Genomic DNA, 25,034 nt, shown 5'->3' with positions numbered 1-25,034 from the left:
CGGCCCTGACGTCTGAGACTGCTCCCACAATCGCTACCCAGCAGGATAATCTCTTTTCGATGCAGCGTGATATTGGAGAACTTGTCCGTGCTGGCGGCGCCATGGGATGCCGTTAACAAGGGTCGCACTCCATCGCGCAGCAACGAGGAAATTTGGCCAGCCGTGTCTTCCCATTCGGTGCGCCTGGATGGCTGTGCCGTTGACGTACCTTAAAGCCAGTAAATTGCCCCGCGTGTAGTGGGTAAGCTGAGAGCGAAGGACTCAAAGGCGCTTAAATGCATGTTTGAGGTAATTCTTATTGGCCGCTAATATACGCTTCGGCTGGGTAAAGACCGCTAATTCGCTTCTTCCGTCCCCTTCCAACTCACCTCCTCTTCTTCGCACCTCTCAAGTAGCACCTATCCACGATATCGGCGAAGATCACTGCCACCACTACTATCGACAACACGTCGCTAGCTAGCGTATAGACATGCCATGTCGCTTTCGCCCCACACCACGGGACTTGTTCCGTGGAGAACCGCCGACAAAGACCTTCCGCACAACGCTCAGTGGGTGTCACACCCCACCACCACGGTCCCATCCTACTAGTCAATCTGGGCTGTGCGTTGTTGAACGGCTAAAAGACATTGTCTTGCAGCGGTCCAATCCCGAAAACCCCGCTCCGCTGTTGTCCTTCAACGGTAATCTTTGCTCATCACATTGGTAGCTGCGTTTGATCAACGGCTCATTCCGGTAGAATGCTTGCGACATCATTTGTGTCGAAAAGCTACCCAGAAGGGAATTCTGTAGAGCGGAGCGTTGGTTGTTGTTCGACGGCTGCGCACTGAACCTGCGACCGCAGCATACGGCGGCTCCAAACCTTGAAGCACTGCCTTTTGACACTTGATATAGCTACATTCTTGTCGCCATTCACCTTGTCCTTCAATTCTGAGGCCGCATGCGTTCTGCTGGACTCAAAATCTGCCTTGTTCAGTTTGGCTCACGCATTTGATAACTAAAACGAACCAGCTGTACACGAACAAGCACAGCGATAGTGTACGGACTAGCGATACCATAAGTATCATCAAAGGCTACGTCGTGTATGCTCCTGCTGCACACTTCCTGGGGTCTCCATACACCTTTGTGCCTAAGGTATTGCGAAGTGTCGAAGTTGGCCACTCACATCCCGGCTACTGCAAGTCTCACTGACTTCGGCGGCATGTTCACCAGCCGAGATACGGAACACATGTTACCTTCTCGAAGTATGCATTGGAGGATCTTGTACCTGGCCCAAGGATGGTGCCATCCGTTCCGTGTGCGCCACGTTGGAGGCCTTGGAGTCCTGATTCAAGCCTCCATGATCTTCGCCGCCAAATGCACCGACGCTCATACGGCACTGTAGTTCATTTACTGACCGCCTTAGTGCATCCGAGGCTCGCGATGAAGCTTGGGAAGTGGTTACCAGGAGTTGCGAGCTTTGCGTTCTGGAATAGACCCGGGCGTAATTCGAGCCACGATCTCTGCTCGGCTCGTTCGCTGCGCCTCACACCGCCCGACTCTTATTGTGTCATACACTGCGGTACAGTGCTGTTCTTGTAGCACGAATAGAGCCAGTCTCTTGATCTCCTATGAATCAATAAATATCGCGTACAAGCGCAGGACTGGGACAATCGTATGTATGATGCACTGGAGCGACTGCCAGATGTTGAAGTGTCTCCTGCGGCCCCAGCGATGTACGTGATATACGCGCTAGATTCATATCACTTTCATGTCGATTAGAAGACATAGTGCATGAAGAAGAAATGTGTTATCGGTGGTCTGCAAGGCTACGATGAGAATTCGACCAAGCGGTCGGGAGTCTATATCCAGGTGGTGCATGGACCACCAACCTGTCAAGATACACAAGTAGGTAAGCGTGCGGGGGACACGTTCCACAGTAGCATCTAGGCACTGGCTAAGATGGCTGGGTAGTCTCTGATACCTAAAAGCTAGAGCACAGCTTTCCAGACTGGATTTGCAGTCCTCAGCCTTGCGTACCCATTCTCCATACTAGCTTGGCCACTAAGCTGCTTCTGGCGCACTAGCATGGACCCTTGGGAATGGATTGCCAAGCACGTTACATGTAGCGTGGTAGCTTGCGTCAAACCCGGGGAAGACATTACGCATCACCATCCAACAGACGCCATCAACTACGCGTTCTTTCCTAACTTCGACACCAGCTCCTGCCGGAACTGGTGCTGGATATATCGGCATCGGTATCTCTTTATCGACTACCCTCACACAGGCACAGAGTGCCGGAAGCGCGCTTTGAGCCCCAACACGCCGGCGACAGGCGGCTGGCCTAGTGCTGTGTAGCCGTCGCATAGCATTATTCGTCCCTAAGATGGGGTTCAACCTCTTTCACATCCTCGGCGACGTCTCGCATACGTCATCAAAGCTCATACTGATATGGGCGATACACTCAAACAGCAGTGCTGAGGGTGAGCTGGCCTCAATCTCCACTTGAAGCATGTAACATGAGCTGACGTATGCAGGTGTCTCTCTCATCACTCAAGTCCTCTATGCGCTTGTCTTCGGCACGCGATATCTCGATATCTTCACTTCTTCGGCGACCAAGGATGGCTGGCATACGTGGAACTTCTCGTTGAAGGTGCGCAGAGCTGGCATACGTCAACGCGGACGCGGCTAACCCGTCAGATCTTCTACACACTGTCATCACTGTACATCATCTTTTTGATGACGAGCGTATACGCACGCACACGCGAACGCGAGAAGGCATGGAAGTTTGGCATGTACTGTCTGTTGGGTAGCGTACTCATGACTCCGTTCTGGTACCTCATCGTCAAGGATACCCTTCTTGGGCATAACGCCTTCCTCAAGGTAACATCTGGTCCCGCTCCTCCACAAATTGACCACTAACATTCGCAGGTCCTCTGGGTCTTCTCCGAAATCCTCGAGTCCGTCTGCGTTATCCCACAACTCCTCCTCCTCCGACAAACTACTGTGCCCACCGTCCTCGACTCTTTCTATCTCGTCACACTCGGTACATACCGCTTCCTCTATGTCTTGAATTGGATCATGCGTGGCGCCAAAGAACCCGGCTATCGCGACCCTACGTCTTGGGTGTGGGGTACCATACAGACAGCACTCATAATCGATTTTGCGTGGGTGTACTGGACGCGACAGCGCGTGAAGCTTCGCCATGGCGGCGTGGTAGATTCGGATGACCTCGGTCGCGGATGGATTGTTGGACGCTTCGTGAGCAGGAAGAGCATGGATTTCGACTACGACGAGGAGACTGCTGGACAGCGCAACGACACCACACAGCCCAAGAACAAGTGGGGCCGGAGAGGCATCTCTGTGTCAGCAGACGAAGGTGTGGAAGGTGCGCCGAAGCGAACGACTCCAGAAAGAGCCAACGTGGACCCAGAAAGCCAACCGTTGGCCGACCCTGCCGCGTTCGAAGATGAGAGCGATGATGATGCGCCACCACCTGGTACTGCTACTTCAGTCGCTGAGCAGAGCGGTGTCAGGAGGGATGAATGGGACGACGATTTGGACGAGGATGCTACCGAACATGATGCAACCTCGAAAGCCATCAGATAAGTCTACTGGCATGTTTCTTGAGTAGAGGTACTGGGGTCATCCTATTTCAGATACAACATCGTCACCGCTTTGCCTCATTGCATTGATCACAATTCTACAGCGATTTACAATATCAGTCTCACCGCGCGTGCATGTATAGAATGCGTATAACAAAGATACATCAGGCTGCGCTCAACCGATCTCTCTGTGTAGAACTGCATTATTGCCCATGCACTTACTTCTTTAGACACGGAGTCCATCACCGCGTCTAACCCCTCAAAGCCCCAAACCTGGTATCAGGGCCCGACTAGCATACCTGCCTGTGGGTAAACCCACGTGCATACCATGCCAGCGCACTACAAAGTTGCGGTACATGAACCAGGAACGTGGGGGCGGGAAAAGACGCCATGATAGGGGTTTGGCAAGGCCCCAACTGCCGAACTCACGCTGACTTTCACACGTGGGGTCCGATATGCACGGTTCCCGATGATATGCTAGTTCATACACTCTTTACCGGTTTTGCCTGACACAATGACGGATCTACAGCGCTGTGCTAGCCTGGCTTAGCGCTTGAGTTCGGATACCGAGGATGTGGTATGCTGCATTGGGGCTGAATGGAGCTGAGGAACCGATGGCGCAGGTGTGGACGTTAATCACGTTGATTATTGGCTGCAACTCCTGGAAAGAGACGGAGCGAAAAGGAGATTGAGGCGTCGATAGAAGAACTTGATTAATCATTAAGAAAAGAAGCACATTGTGCCTATGAACGCCACCCAATGCAGGTATCATCATCGTCAAGATCTCGCCACATGCAAAACTCCGCTCAATGCTCTCTGCCACGCAGACATCATCACTCTTGATAGTAAAATCAACACCATCCACGTGTCAAAAAAAGGCAATCCCGACGTCTAGTACTTCAGGTCGACAGGCTGAACGCGCCTCTTGTGCAGCTTAGTAGTTGAGTTTCCAGTGCCGCAGACACCCTCAGGAATGTCGAAGCTGTTCGTCCTTCCTGTGGGCGCATATACCGCACCCTCGCCCAGACCTCTCTTGGCAAATCCACTCCAGATCTCGCAAAGGTTGTTGCCGCCCGTAAGCGCTTTGTCCGCATCCACAATGGCATCGCGAGCAGAAACGAAAGTAGGGTTGCAAGGCTGAAGTGCCATGCCGTCCATGACGACTTTCATAGCGAGGTACTTGCCATCAGTCGGCACACCGTTGTCGTCAAAGGTAGGTAGCCAGTCGTCGTTCTTGCCATGCTTATCAATGAGGTTCCAGAGGACCTCGTACAACATAGACGCCCAAATGTTACCGATGGGGTGGACCTTCTCGTACGAGTCTGCGTCGGAGTATACCTGAGGGTTTTGGTTCAGATCTGTGGAGTACAGGTAGTTCCTGATTCCAAGTGGACGGCCACTGATCCAGTCTCCCATTGGGTAGTCGGTGGCGCGAGTGTCACCAGGCTTGAGACGAATAGCTGTTGCGTAGAAATCGCTCCAGCCTTCTCCCATACCACCAGATTCCAGGAGAGACAGACATCCTGCGTTTGCGGGTCCACCAGTTAGACGGTTGGAGAGGCCGTGCGTGTATTCGTGAATAACAACACCGGCGTCGAAACAGCTGTCGCGGTAAGGAGTCGTGCTGTTCCAGATGTACATGCGCATGCGTGCTGGCTGACCATCGGGGGGTGTAGCGAAGTTGGCGTTGTTCAGGCCTGAGCCATCCTGAGAGTTGAGGTAGACAAAATCTTGGCCAGCACCACCCGCGCCGTTGTTGTTGATCTCAAAGTTTCCAGCCTTCTCGTTGAAACCTAGTGTGTGCAAAACATCATGGTACTTGTTGGCGGTGTAGAAGAGTTGGGTGACAGAGGCGTTGGCATAACCCTTCCAGTTGGTGTCGTTAAGCGAGAAGGGGTAGTCAAAGGTCAGAGACTCGCTGACAGGACGGGGAAGGTTGAGAAAACCGCTGTTCACGTTCTCCCAGTTGGTATGGGCAATACCGTTGTTGCCACGAGTTGTCTTGAACGACGTAGTGCCATCGCTGTGGTATCCGAATTCACTAGCCTTGGGAGAAAAGTCATCTTCCGTTAGCTGACGGTCTCCCTCAAACGGATCGTTGATACCCCAGGGGCTGGAAATTGTTAGTGGTGATCACACATATCGTGGTCATTGCTACTTACTAGACGTTGTAGGTAGCGTCCGCAGAGTAATCGACAACGGCATGTACCTTCTCGCCATCTTCCGCGTCGACGTATGTCAGAAGCCAGTTGCTCATGACATCAGTCTCGATTCTCCAGGTAAGAGCGAGCTTTCCCTCCTCATCGACAAGGTAGACGAGACGTGCTTCAGGCTCACTGACACATCCAGTGGTTTGCTTGATAGCATAAGTCTCGGCAGCTTCCTTCGCCTCAGCAATAGCTGACTCAGCGGAAATTGGCAGGCCAAGGACATTGACAGCTGACTTGAGGGCATTGGCAGGCGCGGCACCATCCCTTTTGCTCAAACTAGGCGGTGCTGGGATGGCACCCTTGTAGAATGAGTTTCCGAAAGAAAAGACATTGCCGTCACGACCAACCTGCTAGTTGTCAACCAATGATTTCGGGTGATGAAAAGCATGTTTGTGTTATGTGGAACTGGGCGAAATTTAGAGGTTCATCAACTTACATTGACGTTAAAGTCAGCTGTATCGATGTCAAGACCGTTGGCGGTCTGTTTGAAGTAGAAGTGAGCTACTCCGTTATCGCCGACATAGGAGTCTTTGACAAGACGAAACTCAGCATCGGGGAGCGTAGCCTTGACCAGGTCGGTGGCAATGTCCTCGGCACTAGCACGCTTCGCAAGTGTGTTGATGTTAGGATCAGCCACAACGTCGGCCGTGTTCTTGTACGAGGCAGCGTGCTTCAGGCGGTATGAGTCCAGGTCGACAGCACGACGAGCAAGTGTGCTTCGGCCTTGCCATGTGGGTTGAGGGTGGCCATAGACGCTGATGGCTGACAGCGAAGCCAGCGACGCGAGGAGGACGGAACGCATCGTGATAACGAGTGAAGTGGAAATGATAGACTAGGGACAGAAGATATGCTCAAAAGGAAAGCTTTGAAACAGTATAGCACTCCTCTTATACATGACCTGGTCCTCGCCACACTTGACCCCGAACGACTCTCCACACTCCGTCCTTGACCTGTTCGAGTATGTGGAGCGAGTAAACGATTCAACACCAGGCGCGTACGTTAGTAGACTGCCCACGCGACAAGGGAACGATCACTGGCTTCCTTTCCTGGCCTAACTCCACGCGTAGTCGACCGGTGCAGTGGTAGGAGAATGATAGAGCGGAGGCTTGGCGACGTTGTTAAATAGGCAGGCAAGCTTCTTTGACCCTGGTTATATTGGCCTGGGCATTATATCTTGCATTGGATGCCGGAGGCGACGATCTTGACCTTCCGGATAGAGCCATGGCTCGGGAAATCACGAATGTTTCATGCGTTCACATGGAGCAGGCAAAGGCGCATTCGCGGTATTGGACACGGCAGCGACGGAGCCCCTGAAGTAGCGTGCCGTCGTTCCTTCCGAGAAAACGAAGAAAAGACGTGTCATTGCTTTGTTTTTGCCTGCAGGAACCCGTAAAATCGGAGCTTTGCAGACTGCCAACAAACACGAGGAGGCGCCAGCAGACAAGTTGTCTCGTACAGAAGTCCTCTGACACTGGATAGGTGCATGACAGAAGGACTAATTAGACACTTCGGTGTAGCCGCAGCTGTAGTGGAAAGATAGTAGGGCTGGGCGCATTGGTCGCCTGCCTGTTTAGCGGTAGTGTGTCCGTGATGTGGCTTTCGAGGCCCGCTCCGTGGAATTACGATCGCTGCCCAGAGAGGATCGAACGAGCAACATAACGGCGCATGTGGCTGCAACGGAAATGCAGGGTATCGCGGGAGCCTTTTGGAGGGAGACAAAATGCAGGCGGGAGATGTGGTTGGAGGGATTCCAGCGCGAGATGAAGCGTGCCAAGCGAACTAGCTTAGCGGAAGGCCCCCCCTACACTCCTGGACGCATATAGATAAGAAGGACTCCATCTTTCAATACTTGAGGACCGCGACGAACAGGGAGGCGCGTGAACATGTATACTGATCACGGGCGATAGGATGGTGCTACGGATCGACGTTGTCAAGCCCATGCGGCATCCCACACCCGTGACGCCTTCGCACTAAAGCAGCCATCGGGGATGTCGCCTCCGTGCCATTTTGCCCCACGTTGTCTACCTACCACGTATGCCCCGTGTATGTCGAATGTATGGGCTCTCATTAAGCGTACTGCATCTTCTAGATACTTCTTATAAGGAGTGAGTCAAGGCCCTCGTGCATTTTGAAGATATCTGCAAAAGCAAATCGTGCAACTAAATCATGGTTCGCATAAAAGCCTCACCAGCCGTGAGATTGTCTAAACAATCTCAACGAACTGAGCTGCATGTCCAGACAGCTTCCAGGAATTGAACACCATGCCGAAGAGGCCACAGGCACCGACCAACCTAAATCTGTTTCTCACAGGCGAGCCTTCGCTAAGCTCAGACTCTGACAATGGTCTAAGTACGAATGCATTCGTTGATCCTGCGAACGTCCATATCTCATCGCCTTGCTGCACTTTATTCGAACACTTTCCCCAGGATCCTCCATTAGTCCTAAAAAGAACCCATCGCTGATCTGCCGGTAGAGCGCCATCAGTCGGACGCCTCCATCTCCTGTCCGCTTCGTAGATATTGCTTTTCAGAAATTCCAAAATTTGAAACGATAATTTCGAATCTGCGTAGTTATTGAAGTCAAAGTCTCCTGGAATGAAATAGGTCTCATCGATGATCTCTTCCAGACTTTTACCTTGGAGACACAGAACATTGAATCTCCCGGAATCCTTGTCGTGAGAGTAATCACATTCCATGACGCCAAAATCGTCTCCTGAGGCCGGGAGCCATACCAAGGCCTTGGTAAAATCTAAGCTCCAAGACGGTAGATCGTAATGATTCTGCTGACTTGTTCCCACAGCACAGCAGAGAAGACTTGTAGACCACTTGTTCACCAGTAGGAGCCTAGTGACAGAAGCATAGAGCTCAGATATAGAGAGATTATAGTCTGGTTGTAAAAGCTCCTGATCCTTGGCAGGAAGAAGACTACGAAGGCCATATATATGGTCGTGGGGGACGCTTGCGTGCCTGTGACTTGCAAACTGGAGAGCTCGCAACAATTCCATGCTGCCCTTGAAACTTGGTTCCTTTATTGACCAGAGCTCGTCTCTGAGTAAGCATATGTCCTGGGCGCGGGATACATTCTTCTCAATCTCAGGGGAGCAACTTGAGCCTTCTGGTTCTGGCGACATCCAGTCGGAAAAGACGGTATCGAGGGAAAGTAGAGGAATTTGGTGTCTACCGAAGAGACAGATCGGATCATATCGTGACAACGCGATCTCTTGCACAACCCAAACTCTCGACCAGTATTCGTGATTGGCTATCCAAGTGAGCATAGAGGTAGCCGTTCGTTCATGCTGTCGATCCAGATCATCCATATCGTGGTCCGATCGTGTGAGCTTCATCAGTCGAAGTGCGTCGGCGACATGTTCTACACCAAGCTTGGATCGGCGTGACCGTCGGAGTATGAGATAATGCCAAAAGATCCTCCAAACACCTCGAATGAGTCTTTTTAACAGCGGTGCGCTCTCTGGAAGACAGAAAGGTGGCGACCAGCTACCATCAGCCCAATTTTCGTCTGGGCAACCAAGTGAGATCCATGTCTGACAGCCCTGTTGATATATCCTGCCCATTAGTGCCACTTGTTTGCTCTTTTCTCTGTTACTCTTCTGGTTTATGCACAGCGCATCAGCCCAGATGGTAACTGTCACGAATCTACGGCGAAGTGCGCGCAGAGCTGTGAATAAGTTTGTTGAGACATCTATAGTGTGTCGATCGACGCTTATCACTTTCGTGCTCCCTGAGCTGCCCCATGTATAAGACAGAGTGTCGTATCGAGGCTTTGGTAGTCTGTCAAGGGAAACCACCTTCAGTCTGCACGATATAGCGTCATCCCATCGCCCGGGCTCGATTTGAAGTACACGGATCTCGTTCTTCGTATAATTCAGCTTTTGATAAATATCCAGTGGTGCTGCATGATAACAACGGGAGGTCTGTGAAAGATGGATAACATGATAACAGGGTTGGTGGAACGTGCCGACGCGATGGTAAAGGCTGATCGTATTCGTGTACCGAGTTCTAATTGACTTCATGACTATGACAATGTGGTGATAATCATGGGAAGAAGTAGAGAGAGAAAGGCTGAAGCATTGATGTAGATGTAGGCGCAGTTCGATTGTAAACCTGCCGCGTTGCACCCAATAAGAAGCTGTAGCAGTGACGATCCCGTGATAAAAGACCACACGAAGTCTGAACTTAACTAACAATGACCCAGAATTCGGGTTTCCCACTTCTCAGTTGTGCTTCTGCTCCGGTGAGACTGTTTCGAGGCTCCGTAAGCACTAAGCCATGCAGGATTACATGCATAACAAGTGCGTCCAAGCAATATGTACGAAAGGCTAAGCGCTACCAGTCGACGTCATAAAATCAATGGGGCATCCCGTACCGGTCGTGCTTCAAGACTTGAGCGATTACTGGAGAACTGCACGTCTCTACCCGCATCTTCATTTGAATTGTACATACTTCAAGACTTAGGCTTGTGTAACATGCGCCTATTGATAGCATCCTTTATGGGGAATACAGAGATGAACCTAAGCATTTCAGACTCTGAGCGCAGGATATTTGTGCTATGAAATCAGAGTACAATCAGATTGCCAATCTTCACGCCTTGACTACGGAAGTAATACCTCCTCCTTATTCCCACCCCGTTCGCCCTTCTCAGTAGCCTGATTGTGTCCTCCCCTCCACCTACCATAATCATTGGGATAGGATTTGGTCTCAATATGCCCGTTGGCGTATGCTGCACATCATCAAGCAGCGGCTGCACAGGAGGTTGCGCTGGATCAGCATGTCTATTCTCCTCGTGTTCTGGGAAGCTGACGATGACGACTAGTTGGAGAGAGGCGGGGCTAGGTGGGTAAGCGGGGATGTTGTGCAACTTGGTCGAGAATGAGCAGTCCCCCCTAGGGATTGCTATAATCTGGTACTGTTTTGCTACTTCAAGGGGTAGGCGCTCGGTGCATAGTGTGGTAGCGTGTACGTAGACATTTGACCAGATGAGGGGATTATTGGAGCTGTATGACATGTCCGGATCCTTGGTATCTGGCATTGGCGCTGCACCAGGCCCAGTGGGGAGGGCAGCAGGAAAGAAGTGGCGTTTTGCGTTTTGCTGATTATTATTTTGTGATTTGGGGGCCGACGACGTAGAAGTGGGCGATGGGACAGAGAGCAGAGCTTGTAGTGATGAGAGAAAATTGGAGAGATAAGAAGGTTCGTTCTCAAGTGCCTCGGGGTCGACCTCCAAATCAATTACATCCGCAATGTCCAGGTCGGATAGGTTACTCATATCACCTAGCGCATCGCTAAGGATGTCTGACAACGTGTTGGAAGATGCGGTCGCTGGCTGAGGCGGTACGTCGATGACCAAGTCTAGTGTATGCGAGTCTCGCGTTCTCGTAAAATATGGATCAAGTGGATTGAAGTTGTCGATAGTTGAACGAGACATGAACACTTTCTCGTCTCGGCCCAGAGCTATGTTAGAGATGGCGTAGATCCGGAACTGCTCATCAAGGTCCAGTTTCTGTTCTATCGCGCGCGACTTGTCTTGCTCGCGAACCATGCCAAGTCTGAGTCCACTCATTGAATTGACTAAGATACCTTCGTCTACCCTTTGGAGCGCACCGACCAGCGACGTACTGGGCATATTGGGAAAGGAGAGATCGAAGGTGGTTCTAACAGCCAATGGTGAGCTCGTTGCGTTATACGGAATGAGTGCTGGGGGCAAAGTCCACGGATAATAAGTGTAGTTGGAAGGCGAACGTATATCTGATAGAGAAACGCTGGGATGATCGGCACTGAATTCGACAAGCGGTGAGTCAAGTGTCTCAATAGTTGGCATGAGATGTAGTTTGGCAAGGCTCGCAGCATGGTAAACATCAGTACGAGCCGCTGTTGCAGAGATACTGAATGGCAGATGGGCTGGCGGGAGAGGGCATATCTCGGGCGCTTCGAAGACGGGAGAAGACCCTGGCCGCGTTTTATGGACAGAACGTAACCGCTTTGGCACGATCAACGGGTGGCCTTCGGTAGTGAAGACAAATGGCGCGTCCCAGGTGTTAAGCGGATGCGACGGATCGAAGAGTAGAAAGAGGTATTTGGCAGTCTCGCCAAGGAAGAAACTCTCCATGCGATCATTCAGCTCCCCAGTACGCACATCCTGCAGGCCGGCCCACCCACACTTGGTCCAACAACGTCTTTTGATATCGCGCAGCGCCATTTCCCCTACATGGAGGTACCAGGGGTCTTTCGTGGCTTGGTAAAGGTACCAGGTCGATTCGATCCACTCTGGTCGTCCGCCCCACCAGCGAAGGCCATGCTCGATGTTGCCAGTTGCGGTCGACCATCTTTCGGGCATGGCGGAGTAACGGGTCCAAAGAGCAGTGTAGAGCAGGTGCGTCTCGATGGCTTCGTCGAGCTTGCCAGCCATAGTCAGGAGTCCTTGGTAGAATGCGCTCAGGCTATCTATCCACCAGGCCCTGATGGCGCCTGTATACAAGTCAACTTGAGCATAGTGTGGATGCTGGTGTTGGGCACCACGATAGATTTGTCGTTTGATTCCATCGTGAGCGTCGAGCCAAGTAGCTAGGAACGCGTCCGGTGAATCAGTAGCCGCATTTTCTTGATCAAAGGGTAACCCGGAAAGAAGAATGTGCGATTTGAGGGCATATTCAAAGAAACTGTCGATGCCCGCTCCAATGCCCGTATAGGCATTCACCCACTGCCCCGTCTCGGCATCGATACCAGCACCGATGAGCCCGATGCTACTTCTGCGGTGCCACACAGCCCAGAAAGCGTCTTTGGCTAATCTCTCGTACTTGGGGTCCCCAGTCAGTCGGCTCAGAACGGAAAACTCAAGGACCAGACTTCCGGCACCAGCGCTGCATGTCTCAGTGACTTCGGTCCCTTTGTCGTTTGGATCCCTACCGCACTGGCCATGCTCGGCATCCATGTTGTTTGGTGACTTGGCGTAAAAGGGTACTCCGTATCGCAGATTGACTCGGGGGTAAGGCAGACCAGTCGGTGTGTTGAAGGCTGGTAGCAATCGATCGGTGAGGTCTGTCGCGAGCCGCAGTAGTTGTCCGTCATAGACAAAGCCATTGGGCCAGAATATGCCTTGGCGTCCTTGTCTCTTCTCTGTTGTTGCATTGTAACCTCTGATAGGCAAGTCTCCGACAGCAAACTGATGTGAGCTGAGCAGTCCACCGACTCCGCGGATGACCGTCTCAAAGACCTGCACTTTGCTGTCCAAATCAAAGCCTCTCGCCCTGGCTCCTCGGCCACGGGGTCCCGGAGTGCCGTCGCCATAGTTTTCTACCAATAGTTTGACACCGGCTTGGAAGTCGTCCAAGGCGTTGTTGGATGCAGGCGCATCGAGTGGAGGTGTAGAAGCAAGTATAGCGAGCGTCGACAGGCTGTCTATCAGCGTCAACGAGTAGTTTCCGAGAACGTCGTTGACTTCTATATGGGTGGGGTTCTGGCGATCGCGAGTGAGGGGTGCGCACGTAAGCGGTCGCAGTTCGTCCTCGGGGAAGGCATGCTCCATGTAGTTGTCGTAACCATGGTAGAAGATGTCGCGTGTCTCTTGTCTGCCACAGTTAGCATGCACATGTGGCGGTGGCTCGTGCAGAGCGGTACCTCAGTTCAGATATGGCTTCATCGGTCATGCCATGACCGGGAGCCGTCCAGCAAGCTATCCACAGCAGGAATACGCATAGTAGCTGAAAGGGTGCTCCTCCGGGCATGGGCGCATGTCGCCGCAGAGGCCTTCCAGTCTGTCGCATGGGCAAAAGAGTCCCTGGGAGGCGACATGGAACTGAGGTCTATCAGCTGTGGAAGGCGTGGGTGCAGTTGGTGTATAAGCGGGGCGGCATGTCCGGTGCTGGTGCTGGACTGGTGAAGCCACGATTGCCATATGACATCGGCGAATTTCTGGCGAGGGAGGAGCGTCATTGCGCCAAGCCCTGCTCCATCAATTATTTCATCGCAACACTCGACGGACACGCCATCCTCCATGTTCCCGGCCCATGTCTTGTAGGGGCGCTTTTTCTTCTTAATTTGTAGTTTATCTCCCCCTCTTCCATCACAATGCTGCCTCGAGCCGCCTTCCGCGCACTGCGCACCCGGCCCGCACTGGCAGCTCCGCGCATCGCACCTATAGCTTCCATCTCGCAATGGACGCGCACCTACGCCAAAGTCGGCAAGCCAAAAGACAACACATGGAAACCCTCAGACCCCATCAAGTTCGACGAGAGCAACAAAGCGCGGCCCAACCCAGTAAACCCTTCAGAGCAGCCCGAGTTCGACACTGCGGCGGCACCCGAGAAAAACACAACACCGACACGGCCCTCAAGACCAGTGGAGAGTGCAACCCAGGCCTCGAAAGATGCGGGCAGTGACTTCAAACTGGGCGAGCAGGAAGAGATGTCGGGACCCAAGTCGCCCAGCGAGAACACAGACCCCACCACCGAAAGCCCAGAGTCGCAACAACCACAGAAGCCGCTGCCAGATCTGCGATACGGAATCCCCTCGACCTTCGCTGAGGAGCATGCCGAAGCCGAAGGCAAGGCCAAGAGAGACCCGAACGACCCAAATGAATTCTACGAGGACCCCACACCAGGCGCTGCGGGCGGTCGAGAGGGCGGTGGTGGCGGCGAACTCCCCAAATCCGCATACGAGACCAGTACCGACAGGCGGCGGAATCGCGTTGCCAACTGGTCCTATCTCGCCATGCTACTCTTCGGTACAACGGGTGCAGTCTTCATGGGCAGGAACTGGGAGAATGAAGAAGAGGAAGCAGCTCACATTGATGCTCCAAACGGTTGGACATTGGGAGGCATGTACGCTCGTGCAGCCGCCCGCATCAACGGACAAAAGGCATACTACACAGAGCCCACCTTCCAGAAGTTGCTACCAGACAAGGAAAAGATTCCTGGAGGCGCGCCCGAACTTACTCTGGTGCTGAGTCTGGAGGACCTCCTGCTACACTCAGAATGGACCACCAAGCATGGCTACCGACTAGCCAAGCGACCCGGTCTCGACTACTTCCTACGATACCTCAGCTCACAATACGAGCTCGTCATCTTTACCTCCGTCAAGTCCATGGATGCCGACCCCATCATTCGCAAGCTTGATCCATTCCGTCTCGTCATGTGGCCACTCTTCCGTGAAGCTACTCGCTTCGAAAAGGGCGAGTACATCAAGGTATGCTCCCATCGTCTTGCTTCTAGAGTCACTCTTGCTAATACTCTCAGGACCTTTCCTACCTCAACCGTGATCTTTCCAAAGTCATCATGATCGACACCGACCCCTCGCACGTCAAACTCCAGCCCGAAAATGCCATAATCCTGCCCAAGTGGAAGGGAGAACCCGGAGACAAGGGCCTCGTAGCCATGATTCCTTTCCTTGAGTACCTCGCCATGATGTCTCAAACCGGCACCCCAATCGACGTACGCACCGTTCTCAAGTCCATGGAAGGCAAGGACATTCCCGTCGAGTACGCTCGTCGTGAAGCCAAACTCCGCGAACAGTTCCAGCGCGATCTCCAAGAACAGAAGAAGAAGACCAAGGGAAGCGCAGGCGGCATGTTCATGAAGAGTTTGGGTCTTGACGGGCCGAAGCAGGGCATGGTTCTCGGTGACCAAAACATCAGCCAGGGAATGTCAGAGGGCAAGATGATGATCGACATGTACCGCGATTTTAACAAGCAAAACTACATGCACCTAGACAAGCAAATTCGCGAGAACGGAGAGCAATGGCTCAAGGAGATGGCTGAGGAGGAAAAGAAGATGCAGGAAGCTCAACTCAACGACATGAAGGCAGGCGCGTTCAGCTGGTTGGGTGGTTCAGCGCCTCAAACAGCCACTGTACCCTCAGCGGCGAGCGCCCCGGAGGCGGCGGCAAGTCATCAGGAGGGTGTTCAGCCGACGCAGACACGGTAGAGAGTTTCCGGAATGTACGTCTAAGGATTTGAAAGATACCACGAAAAGATACCGTTCCACTCTTATGCAGGCAGCACTGGAGTACTTCATCTGGATATGGGTGTCTTGGGTACTCACGATATGTACTATATATGTTGAAATACAGTATCACGAATGCATAGCAATATGTTGCGATTGCAATGACTTGAACAACACTTTCTTTCGTACATGCCTCGGCTCACGGCGTTAACACCGGACGTAATGGTGGGGCGGCGCGCATTCGTCCTCCGTCATGCATGTCCCAGCCGCCTGTACACTTCTTCCAATCCAACCCCAGCTCTGTAACTGTAAATCAACATCACCATGTTTCAATTCACATCTCTCGTATCCAATCCGTTTGCATTACGGTCTACACCGCCAGAATCACCCCCAGAGCCGCCCATCGTGTCCGAAGAAGCCGCGACCGCACCGGACCCGTTCCCTTTCCTTCGCCTGCCTTTGGAGCTCCGTGAACAAATCTACTCTATATATTTTAGCCCTGCCGATCATCTCGTCAAGAGTACCGAACTAGAAGCCAAGGGTTTCTTTGGGGGCGTATACCAATGGGACTTTGATGTCCTCAGGGTAAACAAGCAGGTGTACGAGGAAGCAAAGAAAGTGTGGAGGAGAGAAAATGTATTTGTCAAGGTTGCTACACCCTGGCCTTCTGCGGGTATGTATAGGGTTTACTTGATGGCGACAGAAGGGGTTCCAGAGTTACTCGAACACACCGCGACGACACTCAGTGGAATTCGCGGACGCCGTGAGCTCCTCCTTTCTCTTCAGGATGCAACGCTGATATTCAACTTGGAGTCTTAGTGAACCACATCTCATCCGAGGGTCTCGTACCCATCGTGTGCACCGACGCCCGTGCCGACGCGTTTACGTCGTATCATGCCGTTGTACAGATAACCGCACCGTTCCATGGAGTTGTGCCTGAACATATGGTCGTTATGCTCGTGGATGATTTGCACCTGTTTACCAAAACGTGGTACTATAGTGCACTGTCGTATCCTATGCTCAATGAGCGGCTGTCGACTACCTTCGTCCTAAGGAATCCGTATGCAGAGTACAACGATGAAAAGGAAGGCACAGCAGAAGCGCAGGAGGAGCAAGAAGGTCTAGGGATCCCAATCTCTCTGCAGCGGAAACTCTTGTTACCTTTTGAACACGTCAAAGGTCTCCATGGTACAAGCATACACGGCTACTCCCCCACGGTACGCGAAGAACTTGCTCGCCTCCAAGCCAAACCTGTACCCACGTTGCGCGAATCCGTTGAAAGCGCTACAGACTTCATGCTAGCTGGAGACGCCGCGCTCGCATCCTCGTCAAATGCCGATACCAATAGTAAAGACGATCCTGACGCCGAAGCTGCCAACCGAGAAGCCGCCCTACAAGCTCTCGAGCTCTACAGAAAAGCATTCCATGCAATCCATATTCTGATCCATGGACGCACACGCCGCGTCCTCGCAGACGACTTCTTCCACGATAGCATAACATCCGGTCGTTACGCCGGTCAAACCGGGATAACCATACGCGTCGTGCTACGCCTCAAACTCGTCTCACGAACCGTTGCAGCATACAACAAACTCGGTCAATGGGGTGAGGCTGCCTTCTGGGGCTTTCGCACGGTACAGATCCTGCAAGAATCGTTCAACACTGATTTCGAACATTTCTTAACCGACTTCATCGAGGGCTCTGATTCTGGTTTGGTTTATGTACGGGCTGGAATTGCATTCTGGCATATGGAGAAGGACAAAGAGGCTTGGTTGGGAGAGCTGATTAGTTATGCTGATGAGCCTGTGGCTGAGAGTGGTCGGCTCTGGGCGGCGGCCCGGAGATTTGTTAAGCCTGCTGCGAGGGCAGATGTAAGGAAAGAGTTGCAGGATCATGGTGTACCACAAACGATGATCAACCTGTTTAGTGATGTAGCGACTAGGGAAGAAGCTGTTGAGAGTACCGTAGCTGATGATGGAAGTAGTACCAGCGAGGAGTAACGGTACTTGCGGTTAAGAATGCAGGCTTATTCTACTACGAAGCGCATGTAGCCGTCGAGATCATCGAGGCTTCTCACAGACCGTACAAAAACGACATCTTCGCGTCCGCATATCTGGTTGAATCCAACCTCTCGGCCTCAATCTGCTCTGCACTCCTTCCCTCTGCCCAAATCATCTTTCTTCTATTAACAGCTTTTAAGATAAACCTATACGCCGTGTACCCTATAAGCGCCGCGGCCACGAAGCCTAATGTGGCGTAAAAAGGTGTCAGATATCTAGGCGCATATCGCTTCTTGTAGAGTTGTGAGCCGATCACGCCTGCGAGGTTGCCGAATCCGTTCACACCGAGAACGAGGGACCGTTTTCCAGGCTCGGGATTGTTGCCACTGAGCCAGGCTACAGTCAGGGGGGCTGAGATGTAGCTTCCGAAAAGAAGGATGCAAAGACCTGCGTACTGTGCGTGGTGGGACGGCGCGGTAACGGTGATGATCAGGCCGACGAGAGCAAAGAAAGTGCCAATGATGATGTGATAGCCGCGTTCTTTCCGGTGATCTGAACTAAGGGCAAAGAGGTATAGACCTACGGCACCGCATACGAATGGCGGTACGGACATCTATATATAGTCACATCAGCCTAAATCACAGAATGGACTATATGAGCAAAAGAACGTACCAAATTTGCGTCAACTGATGAGTATCCCAAGCCCTGCACAACCATAGGCATAAAGACGGAGAACGCCTGGCTGGGTACACTAGCACAGATATTGAAGAAAAGTAGAAACCAAAGTTTCCAGTCTTTGACCGTTTCAATAGCATCCCTCTTCGTAAGTCGATCCTGTTCTACGCCATCACCTCCGTAACTGTGTGCAACCCATTTGAAGTTGTCTTTAATGATACGCTGCACAGCGAACACCTGTTCTTCTGCATCAAGGAACCAGGCTGATCCTGGTCCTTGCGGTAGCCAGAACCAAGCAATCATTGCAACAAATACCGTCAAGGCCCCTTCGATGATGAACAGGTACTGCCAATTATGCAGGCTGGTGCCGTTGAGATGGAAAATGCCGAATGCTGGTCTCGATGTTAGAAAAGCATTAGAGCGTACAGAAGATTGCAGGGCATACCAATAGAGCCCGAGAAGGCACCGGCAACAGCGTATTGTCCGTAGAAGAGTCCGATTCGCACAGCCATGTCATATCGGCCGTAGAAGGTGGAGAGATATGTGACGGCTGTAGGATAGAAACCCGCCTCGAAAGCGCCAATCATAAGTCTGACAGCAATGAGACTTCCCTTACCCCGGACAAAGGCGTGCGCCAATGTAGAAACACCCCAGCCGATCTGTCTTGGATTTAAAATTACATGCCACATGTGTTTACGGTAAACTTACCATTATAATGGTAATCCAGTGCTTTGCGCCCATCCATCTTCCTACAGCGGCCGAAGGAGGCTGAAGCAACACGAACGTGATGAAGAAAAGCGACACTGCTAGGTTAAGATCATCCGGGGTTGCGCCAATGTCTTTAGTGAACCCTGCATACGTTAGGACAGATCCTTTACGATCAGCATTCCGAAGATCTCACATACCTTGCGTCTCCGCATTTCCAACATTCGATCGATCTAAACCGTTAAACAGATACAGCAGGGAAAGAAATGGTAGCAGCGCAATGTCCATCTTCCTGTTTACGCGTTTTGACATGGAGCGCTCCTCAGGACTGGGGGCTTCCCCTTCTGTCGACATTGCAATCGCTCCACCCATATTGGTGGTTGAACTCATCACTGTAGAGTTGCTACTGCGGGAACAAGGGAGCAGAGGATCATCTTCTTGAATAAAATCCATAGTAAAGGCAAGTTCCGTAAAGTAAAGATGGCCAAGCCTAGTCACCTTCACCATTTTCCGCTTTCACATGTACGTAATTGCTTTGGTGAGGCTCAAAAACGGATCCTTAGCTCGCCTACAATGACCGATGTCGATATGTTACCGCCTCTCACCCCATTGAATTTGCCCGATCAAAGTTGTATACAGCTTGGCTTGCAGCAGTCCATGGATCGGAGCGTGCCAGGCTAAGCTTGGCCAATCGGAGGTCTCCGCACAGGGAGCCATCCCTGTCCGAATGTGGGTTTCGACATCGACACCTCGAAGGTGAGCCAAACGCGGTTCTGCAATGGTTGCTTATCTTGACGAGAATGGTAAAAGGGCAGCTTGGAGGAAGGTGGACATGACATCGTTGCCTCATCCTCCGCGGCGAGATCAGCCAACATGGAAAGCTCTAGAAACATCTTCTATGCACCTTCGGCATCTCGAGTCGCAAAACTTTATGCACTACGAGCCGGTTCCAAGTTATTGTTCCGTGTATCGATCATGGCGTCAGCAAACCCCTGATAGCCCGACGAGGTGGTAAAAGCGACTCCCTTAGACCGTTCGTAATCGAGGGTCACTGCATTGCCGTGATTGGTTGACGGTTCCGCGGGCGTGGGAGCGCCGCGGGGAAAACAAGCCTCTTCGATGCCATTCGCCCGGAGGACAATCCCGGTGAACCAATCAAATGAGTAAGCTGTTATGTAGCTTTAGCCCGTCACTTTGCATCCAGGTTCGCAGCTCCTGGTAGACAGTACCTGCTGTCATGTTCGATGTACTTCCTTGGATTTCTGGGCCTCGCTGGGCACTGTACTGCGGTCCAGGAGTACTAATGACTAGACCAGGGTCATTTCCTTGCTCGAAGTGTCCATGGCCATGAGACAGGTAGCGATCAACTAGAGCTTTGAGATCTTGTAAAACTTTGTAGCAGTCTCTGGGGTAGTTGGTACCCGTTCTTGACTCCTCCTCAAAGGTGCGCATGGCAAAGTCTATCTCGGAGGCATACACTGCGGTGTTGAGCAGAGCCGGTGAGGCTTCGGTGCTAGAAGAGTGAAGAATCCGATCTAGTATCAGGATAACAGCTGCGTTGAAGACGAAGTGCAAACCGGCCTGCAGTAGCTTCCTCGTTGACCGCAATCGTTGAGCTGACGACAAATTACGCTGGGCAGCCTCTGAGCAAGCTTGAATATATTTGCTATGCGCGTGTTGCTGCACAGACCATTGGCCGTTCATGTAGCGTTCAGCAACAGCTTGCTTGACAGCGGCAAGTAGGATCGGTCGAGTTGCGAGGACAATGAGCTGGTTCGAAGCTAGATGCAGAGAGAGAACCGCAGGATCAGCGTCTATGTGGACAGCTAGTACCGGTGGCAATTGCAGCTTCCAGTCTTCGAGCAATTCCAGAGCCTTATCCACGTGTAGGGTCGAATATCCACGTTGGTAGTGTCTCGGGGCGATTTTGAATGTTTCACAAACAATGTAGCCAGAGATGCGGGATAGCTCGACGTGTGCTCGGAGGCCTGCACACGGTGGCATTGAGCTGAGGAGGTTAGTAATGCTTTCCGCTTCACCTATATGCAAATACTTACGGCACATCGCTTGGTAAAGGTAGCCTGATCGCTTCATCAAGTAGAGTCGGTGGGCGTCCCATCAGTACGGAAAGCCATCTATCCAATATATATAGGGTCCAGAAAGTGCGTTTACTCGCTTCGTCATTACATGACCTGAATGCCCCATGTATTATGGCGATATGAATTGCTAGGCTGACCTTGACGTTTGGAAACAAAGTCAGCATGTGCCTTGAGTGCAGCGCGTACATGGATTTTACTTACATATACGTAAGCTGAATCTCTGCGGTTGAGTTCGATTAAATAGAATCCCATAAGGGTCAAGACCGGCACATCATCCAGAGTGAATCGTACAGTATCCAAAGGGTTTCCAAGAAGCTTTCGCGCGCGCTTGAAGAAAGCCCCTCCTGCATGCTGGTCTGATCGATGGAAAGCCGCATGATCAACAGACGTAGCCAGGGCGAAGCAGACATGATAAAATGCCAAGCGTCGGTGAGTGTCTTCAGTCGTCACTGCACTCATCGAAGGGGCTGCAGATGTGGGAAGCTTGCTGAGATCGCCCCACCCTGTACGGTATCAGTGAAAGTACCAGCGATGACCGGCGCATAGCTTACAGTATATCCCGCCGGAGAGAAATTCGCCGTTGCCATCTTGAATATATGCTCGTAATTGGGCCAACATCAATGCCATATCTTCCTGATCGGGTAGCCATAGAGGATCCACACTTGGATTGGGAATTGGTCTCGAGTCGTAGGTCTGATATGTTCCGATTGAAGCAACGAATGAAGACCCATCCGCAGACTCAGGCTGGAAGGTTAAAGGAACTAAGGTAAGCATGAATTGTTTCAAGTAATCCAAAAATGTCGCTCCAGATGTTTCGCCAAAAAATCTCGGGGTCCCACAAGGATCAACAAGCAGGCGGCCGTCGTTCGCATCGGCTTGATCCAGTTCCATTGACACAGATAGGAAAGTCGGTGCGGTTGAACGCCCTGGCACGCCATGGTCGAGCTGGCCAATGAGTTCAGCGGCTTCTTCAGGTGCGGCAATCTTGAACCCCGTCTCGAGTGCTGCACATCGCTTTCGCAAACGTTCGAGCTCGTCTCTCAAAGAGTGCTTATCCGATTCGGGTGCTGGATACTCACATTGTCGTGAGGATTTGGTGCATCGCTGGCACGGCTGTTCTCCAGAACACCGAACCCGACGAACGTTGCACGCGTTGCATCTACCCTCTGCAGGTTAGCGATGAGTCCCAGAAGGCTTAAGCTTAGACTGCCCAGAATTTGAGCAATGCGCGCGTTCTCAGTGCTGCAAACGAGCCATGCTGACGTATGCAGACAACAAATGCTTGGGCGCCATCTATCGACATCTTGGTACCATGGCACCAAGAAACCGCGACCAATACCAAAGCGAAACACGGAGGCTGGGACTATACTCACGCTCTTACGACGCGCTTTCGTAATGACGGATCGACCTTGTGTCTTCTTGGATTAACGGGTAGTCGCTGTGGCTGGGGAGAGGAACTTTGGGAGGATGGTGTCAAGGTGGACTGCATCTCGGGCCGAACGGTTCAAGTTTGTCGCAGTATACCTGGTACTGCCATGGGTTGTGTGGAGAGAGATGTGGGTGAGGGACGGTAGCACCGAAGAAGGGAAGACGCGAGAGGTGCCGAAAGCGTGCAGCGCCTCTCGGACCCCACAAGCCTAGTTAAACGGCACGTCACCGCCATCGTTATGTTGAGATGTCTAGAGACAAGTTTACAACTGTCGCTTTCATGAAGGCGAAGAGGTAAGAATCGCGAATGCGATAAAAGAAACCTTTGCCACATGTTCATTCAGAATCACGATCCAATCATAGGATGTGGGTGTGCTTCCATGGCGAACGGCCGGGGGAATGGCAGGGTTGGCGGACTAGCCTGTGGGACTCTGCTGCAGAGATCATACCACCCAGCACCACAATGCATGCCTACACGGAGGATACGAGCGGAGTGCCAAATCCGTAGGTTTTTTCTTTTACATGAGCGTTGGTAATCATCATGGACATAGTTGTAGCAGTGATGTTTTACGCTAGAACTACCGACGTATACAAAGCGCGCGCCAGTGGGGGGAAAGAAAAGAAAAGTTTGATATTAGAAGCTTCTATACCAGCAATGGGTATAGAAATCAGATTAGACGCGGCTGGGACATCGATTCATAGGACGCCACACGGTACGGATCGAAAGGAACCCGTGGGCTAATGCGTGTCAAGAATAGAAAAAGAAAAGAGAGAGACGAATTGCCGGTGAACGCGAACGCGACCTCGGCCTCGTCACGTATCGTAAGGGCTCACTTCTCCAAATCCACGGCTAATTGCCACCTACAGGCCGTCCGTATCATGTATTTCGCCTCCTCTTCGCTCATCCAGTTCATTTCTTCATCCCCGTTCCACTTGATTCCTACAATCTTTCCAGCGCCCTCGCCCTTTGTATCCATGACCACGAACAGTTCTGCCACCTTCAGTCCAGTCCAACTTCGGTGGAAATGGACTTTCAGTTTTCCTGTCTGATCAGGACCCTCGCTGTATATATACCACTTATCATCCATGTCCTTTGGTGCATACCCAAGATATAATGAGTATATTTGCGAGGGTGGGAGGAAGATATTCCATGAGGTTATGAGGGGCTTGCCAGGAAACGGCATGGTTGGTAAAGCACTTGGAAGTACGCGTCGCCGCGGTTCTGGAGATGGTGGGGGTGTGAATTCGCTGCGGACGTGTCGATTTGATGGTAGCTCGATGCGTTGGATATGTGCAACCATCTTGGGTTGTTGCGGTTTCGACGCATCGATGGCTATGACAGTGCTCTTGTTTGCGGGCGACGGCGGTGGTGTAAGGAGGTAGGACGGTGCATGTGAAGGACGGCGCTGTAACCTTCTCGGCGATTGTGGATTGGGTGACTGTAAACTGGGCGAATATGAACGAAGGCCTTCGTTCATTAGAAAAGGCGACGGAGGAGCGTCGCCTCGATCTCGTCTTGAGAAGCGCCGGAATAGTGACTTCTTTCTAGAAAGCGGCTGTGGTGATTCGAGAGCCATTGTCTTCAGTATTACCCCACCTGCGATTCTTCTTATTATGTCCTGGCTGTAAATGGCAATCCTCCAATATGATTTCAATGGCGAAACGAGAGTATGAATCAAAGTAATAGGCTTGTCCGTCTCACAACGACAAGTGGGGAAGAGGAGGTGCACCGTGCAAGACAAATACGATGGTAGTACTCAGCCGCTCCCCTCGCGAGGGCTGAGTCTGGCTTTATTTAGCATGCACATTCCAAACTGCATGCGGACAAGCGAACACGCAGCAGCGCACCTAGATCCACTCCACAGGCACGGAACATGAGAACTCCTGCATGGGGTGGGCTGGCAAGCCTGAGTAAAGATTATGGCGCGTGATCGGCCTGAGGATGGCTGGAAAGAAGTTCTGGTGGTGGGCCGGCAATGGCAAGCGTCATGACCCAAACTTTGACGCGGGAAGCGCACGGCCTTTGCTGAGAAGTGCCCGATATAGCGCATCATCCTTCTCTTGGTCGAAGCGCCCATGGAACTTTATCATCGATTCGTTTGGTTCTCGGGTGAAACATCTCCTAGGCGTTTTCCTCCATTACGAACCTTCTCGTACCCTGGGTCGTGAGCGTGATGGCTGTGTTCCCTAGGATCCTTCGCATACGTGTACCTCCCCACCAGGGTCGCTTCGCCAGCCTGCAAGCACGGCGATCACATCGGCTCCTCAAAGCCGAGCGTGCCCACGAACATAGGTTTCATACATATCGCGATTGCACAATCAAGCCAGTACAGATGACTAGTGTGTGCCGCAGATAGCCCAGTTAATTGCCTTTGGTGCCGCAGTCT

The 25,034-nt window shown here is 52.0% G+C and overlaps 9 protein-coding genes across 9 annotated transcripts; 3 read left to right on the top strand and 6 right to left on the bottom strand.

Annotated features, from left to right (window-relative positions):
• Window positions 1–2,362: 2,362 nt before the first annotated feature.
• Window positions 2,363–3,585, top strand: CC77DRAFT_1033204 (ER lumen protein retaining receptor; the record flags this gene model as incomplete). The annotated part of the gene is made up of 4 exons (XM_018526784.1): window positions 2,363–2,459; window positions 2,514–2,629; window positions 2,677–2,859; window positions 2,908–3,585. The coding sequence occupies 4 exons, from the start codon at window positions 2,363–2,365 to the stop codon at window positions 3,583–3,585; spliced, it is 1,074 nt and encodes a 357-aa protein (XP_018383306.1).
• A 443-nt stretch (window positions 3,586–4,028) lies between these two features.
• On the bottom strand, window positions 4,029–6,783 carry CC77DRAFT_239786 (extracellular elastinolytic metallo proteinase precursor). Its single transcript, XM_018530814.1, has 3 exons — window positions 6,228–6,783; window positions 5,744–6,138; window positions 4,029–5,694 (listed from the first exon to the last, which is right to left on the bottom strand). The coding sequence occupies exons 1-3, from the start codon at window positions 6,591–6,593 to the stop codon at window positions 4,473–4,475; spliced, it is 1,983 nt and encodes a 660-aa protein (XP_018383305.1). The 5' UTR covers window positions 6,594–6,783; the 3' UTR covers window positions 4,029–4,472.
• An 859-nt stretch (window positions 6,784–7,642) lies between these two features.
• On the bottom strand, window positions 7,643–10,147 carry CC77DRAFT_239666 (hypothetical protein). Its single transcript, XM_018530813.1, has one exon. The coding sequence runs from the start codon at window positions 9,819–9,821 to the stop codon at window positions 7,995–7,997; it is 1,827 nt and encodes a 608-aa protein (XP_018383304.1). The 5' UTR covers window positions 9,822–10,147; the 3' UTR covers window positions 7,643–7,994.
• A 48-nt stretch (window positions 10,148–10,195) lies between these two features.
• Window positions 10,196–13,684, bottom strand: CC77DRAFT_1022768 (seven-hairpin glycosidase). Its single transcript, XM_018525534.1, has 2 exons — window positions 13,423–13,684; window positions 10,196–13,373 (listed from the first exon to the last, which is right to left on the bottom strand). The coding sequence occupies exons 1-2, from the start codon at window positions 13,527–13,529 to the stop codon at window positions 10,364–10,366; spliced, it is 3,117 nt and encodes a 1,038-aa protein (XP_018383303.1). The 5' UTR covers window positions 13,530–13,684; the 3' UTR covers window positions 10,196–10,363.
• A 27-nt stretch (window positions 13,685–13,711) lies between these two features.
• Window positions 13,712–15,899, top strand: CC77DRAFT_1022767 (hypothetical protein). Its single transcript, XM_018525533.1, has 2 exons — window positions 13,712–14,988; window positions 15,039–15,899. Exons 1-2 carry the CDS (start codon window positions 13,873–13,875, stop codon window positions 15,723–15,725), a joined length of 1,803 nt encoding a protein of 600 aa, XP_018383302.1. The 5' UTR covers window positions 13,712–13,872; the 3' UTR covers window positions 15,726–15,899.
• Window positions 15,900–16,067: 168 nt separating this feature from the next.
• CC77DRAFT_994440 (hypothetical protein) lies at window positions 16,068–17,740 on the top strand (the record flags this gene model as incomplete). Its single annotated transcript, XM_018536446.1, has 3 exons — window positions 16,068–16,488; window positions 16,563–17,090; window positions 17,127–17,740. 3 exons carry the CDS (start codon window positions 16,068–16,070, stop codon window positions 17,738–17,740), a joined length of 1,563 nt encoding a protein of 520 aa, XP_018383301.1.
• A 73-nt stretch (window positions 17,741–17,813) lies between these two features.
• CC77DRAFT_941203 (major facilitator superfamily transporter) lies at window positions 17,814–19,474 on the bottom strand (the record flags this gene model as incomplete). Its single annotated transcript, XM_018534781.1, has 5 exons — window positions 17,814–18,353; window positions 18,413–18,807; window positions 18,861–19,074; window positions 19,124–19,266; window positions 19,321–19,474. The coding sequence occupies 5 exons, from the start codon at window positions 19,472–19,474 to the stop codon at window positions 17,814–17,816; spliced, it is 1,446 nt and encodes a 481-aa protein (XP_018383300.1).
• An 801-nt stretch (window positions 19,475–20,275) lies between these two features.
• CC77DRAFT_941182 (hypothetical protein) lies at window positions 20,276–22,708 on the bottom strand (the record flags this gene model as incomplete). The annotated part of the gene is made up of 5 exons (XM_018534778.1): window positions 20,276–21,128; window positions 21,178–21,356; window positions 21,421–21,722; window positions 21,771–22,378; window positions 22,593–22,708. 5 exons carry the CDS (start codon window positions 22,706–22,708, stop codon window positions 20,276–20,278), a joined length of 2,058 nt encoding a protein of 685 aa, XP_018383299.1.
• A 449-nt stretch (window positions 22,709–23,157) lies between these two features.
• On the bottom strand, window positions 23,158–24,687 carry CC77DRAFT_1022763 (hypothetical protein). Its single transcript, XM_018525532.1, has one exon. It carries the CDS (start codon window positions 24,222–24,224, stop codon window positions 23,478–23,480), a length of 747 nt encoding a protein of 248 aa, XP_018383298.1. The 5' UTR covers window positions 24,225–24,687; the 3' UTR covers window positions 23,158–23,477.
• Between the last annotated feature and the right edge of the window lie 347 nt (window positions 24,688–25,034).

The sequence above is a fragment of the Alternaria alternata genome (assembly GCF_001642055.1).
Source record: "Alternaria alternata strain SRC1lrK2f unplaced genomic scaffold CC77scaffold_17, whole genome shotgun sequence".
In the NCBI taxonomy this organism is placed as follows: Eukaryota; Fungi; Ascomycota; class Dothideomycetes; order Pleosporales; family Pleosporaceae; genus Alternaria; species Alternaria alternata.
This window is presented reverse-complemented; position numbering and strand designations above follow the sequence as displayed.

Bases quoted from the DNA above. Each gene is read 5' to 3' on its own strand.
- CC77DRAFT_1022767 (XM_018525533.1), top strand. From the start codon at position 13,873: ATGCTGCCTCGAGCCGCCTTCCGCGCACTGCGCACCCGGCCCGCACTG. The intron at 14,989-15,038 runs GTATGCTCCCAT...TAATACTCTCAG, and splicing joins AAAAGGGCGAGTACATCAAG to GACCTTTCCTACCTCAACCG.
- CC77DRAFT_1022763 (XM_018525532.1), bottom strand. From the start codon at position 24,224: ATGGCTCTCGAATCACCACAGCCGCTTTCTAGAAAGAAGTCACTATTC.
- CC77DRAFT_1022768 (XM_018525534.1), bottom strand. From the start codon at position 13,529: ATGCCCGGAGGAGCACCCTTTCAGCTACTATGCGTATTCCTGCTGTGG. The intron at 13,374-13,422 runs GTACCGCTCTGC...TAACTGTGGCAG, and splicing joins GAAGCCATATCTGAACTGAG to ACAAGAGACACGCGACATCT.
- CC77DRAFT_239666 (XM_018530813.1), bottom strand. From the start codon at position 9,821: ATGAAGTCAATTAGAACTCGGTACACGAATACGATCAGCCTTTACCAT.
- CC77DRAFT_239786 (XM_018530814.1), bottom strand. From the start codon at position 6,593: ATGCGTTCCGTCCTCCTCGCGTCGCTGGCTTCGCTGTCAGCCATCAGC. The intron at 6,139-6,227 runs GTAAGTTGATGA...GACAACTAGCAG, and splicing joins CAGCTGACTTTAACGTCAAT to GTTGGTCGTGACGGCAATGT. The intron at 5,695-5,743 runs GTAAGTAGCAAT...AACAATTTCCAG, and splicing joins GACGCTACCTACAACGTCTA to CCCCTGGGGTATCAACGATC.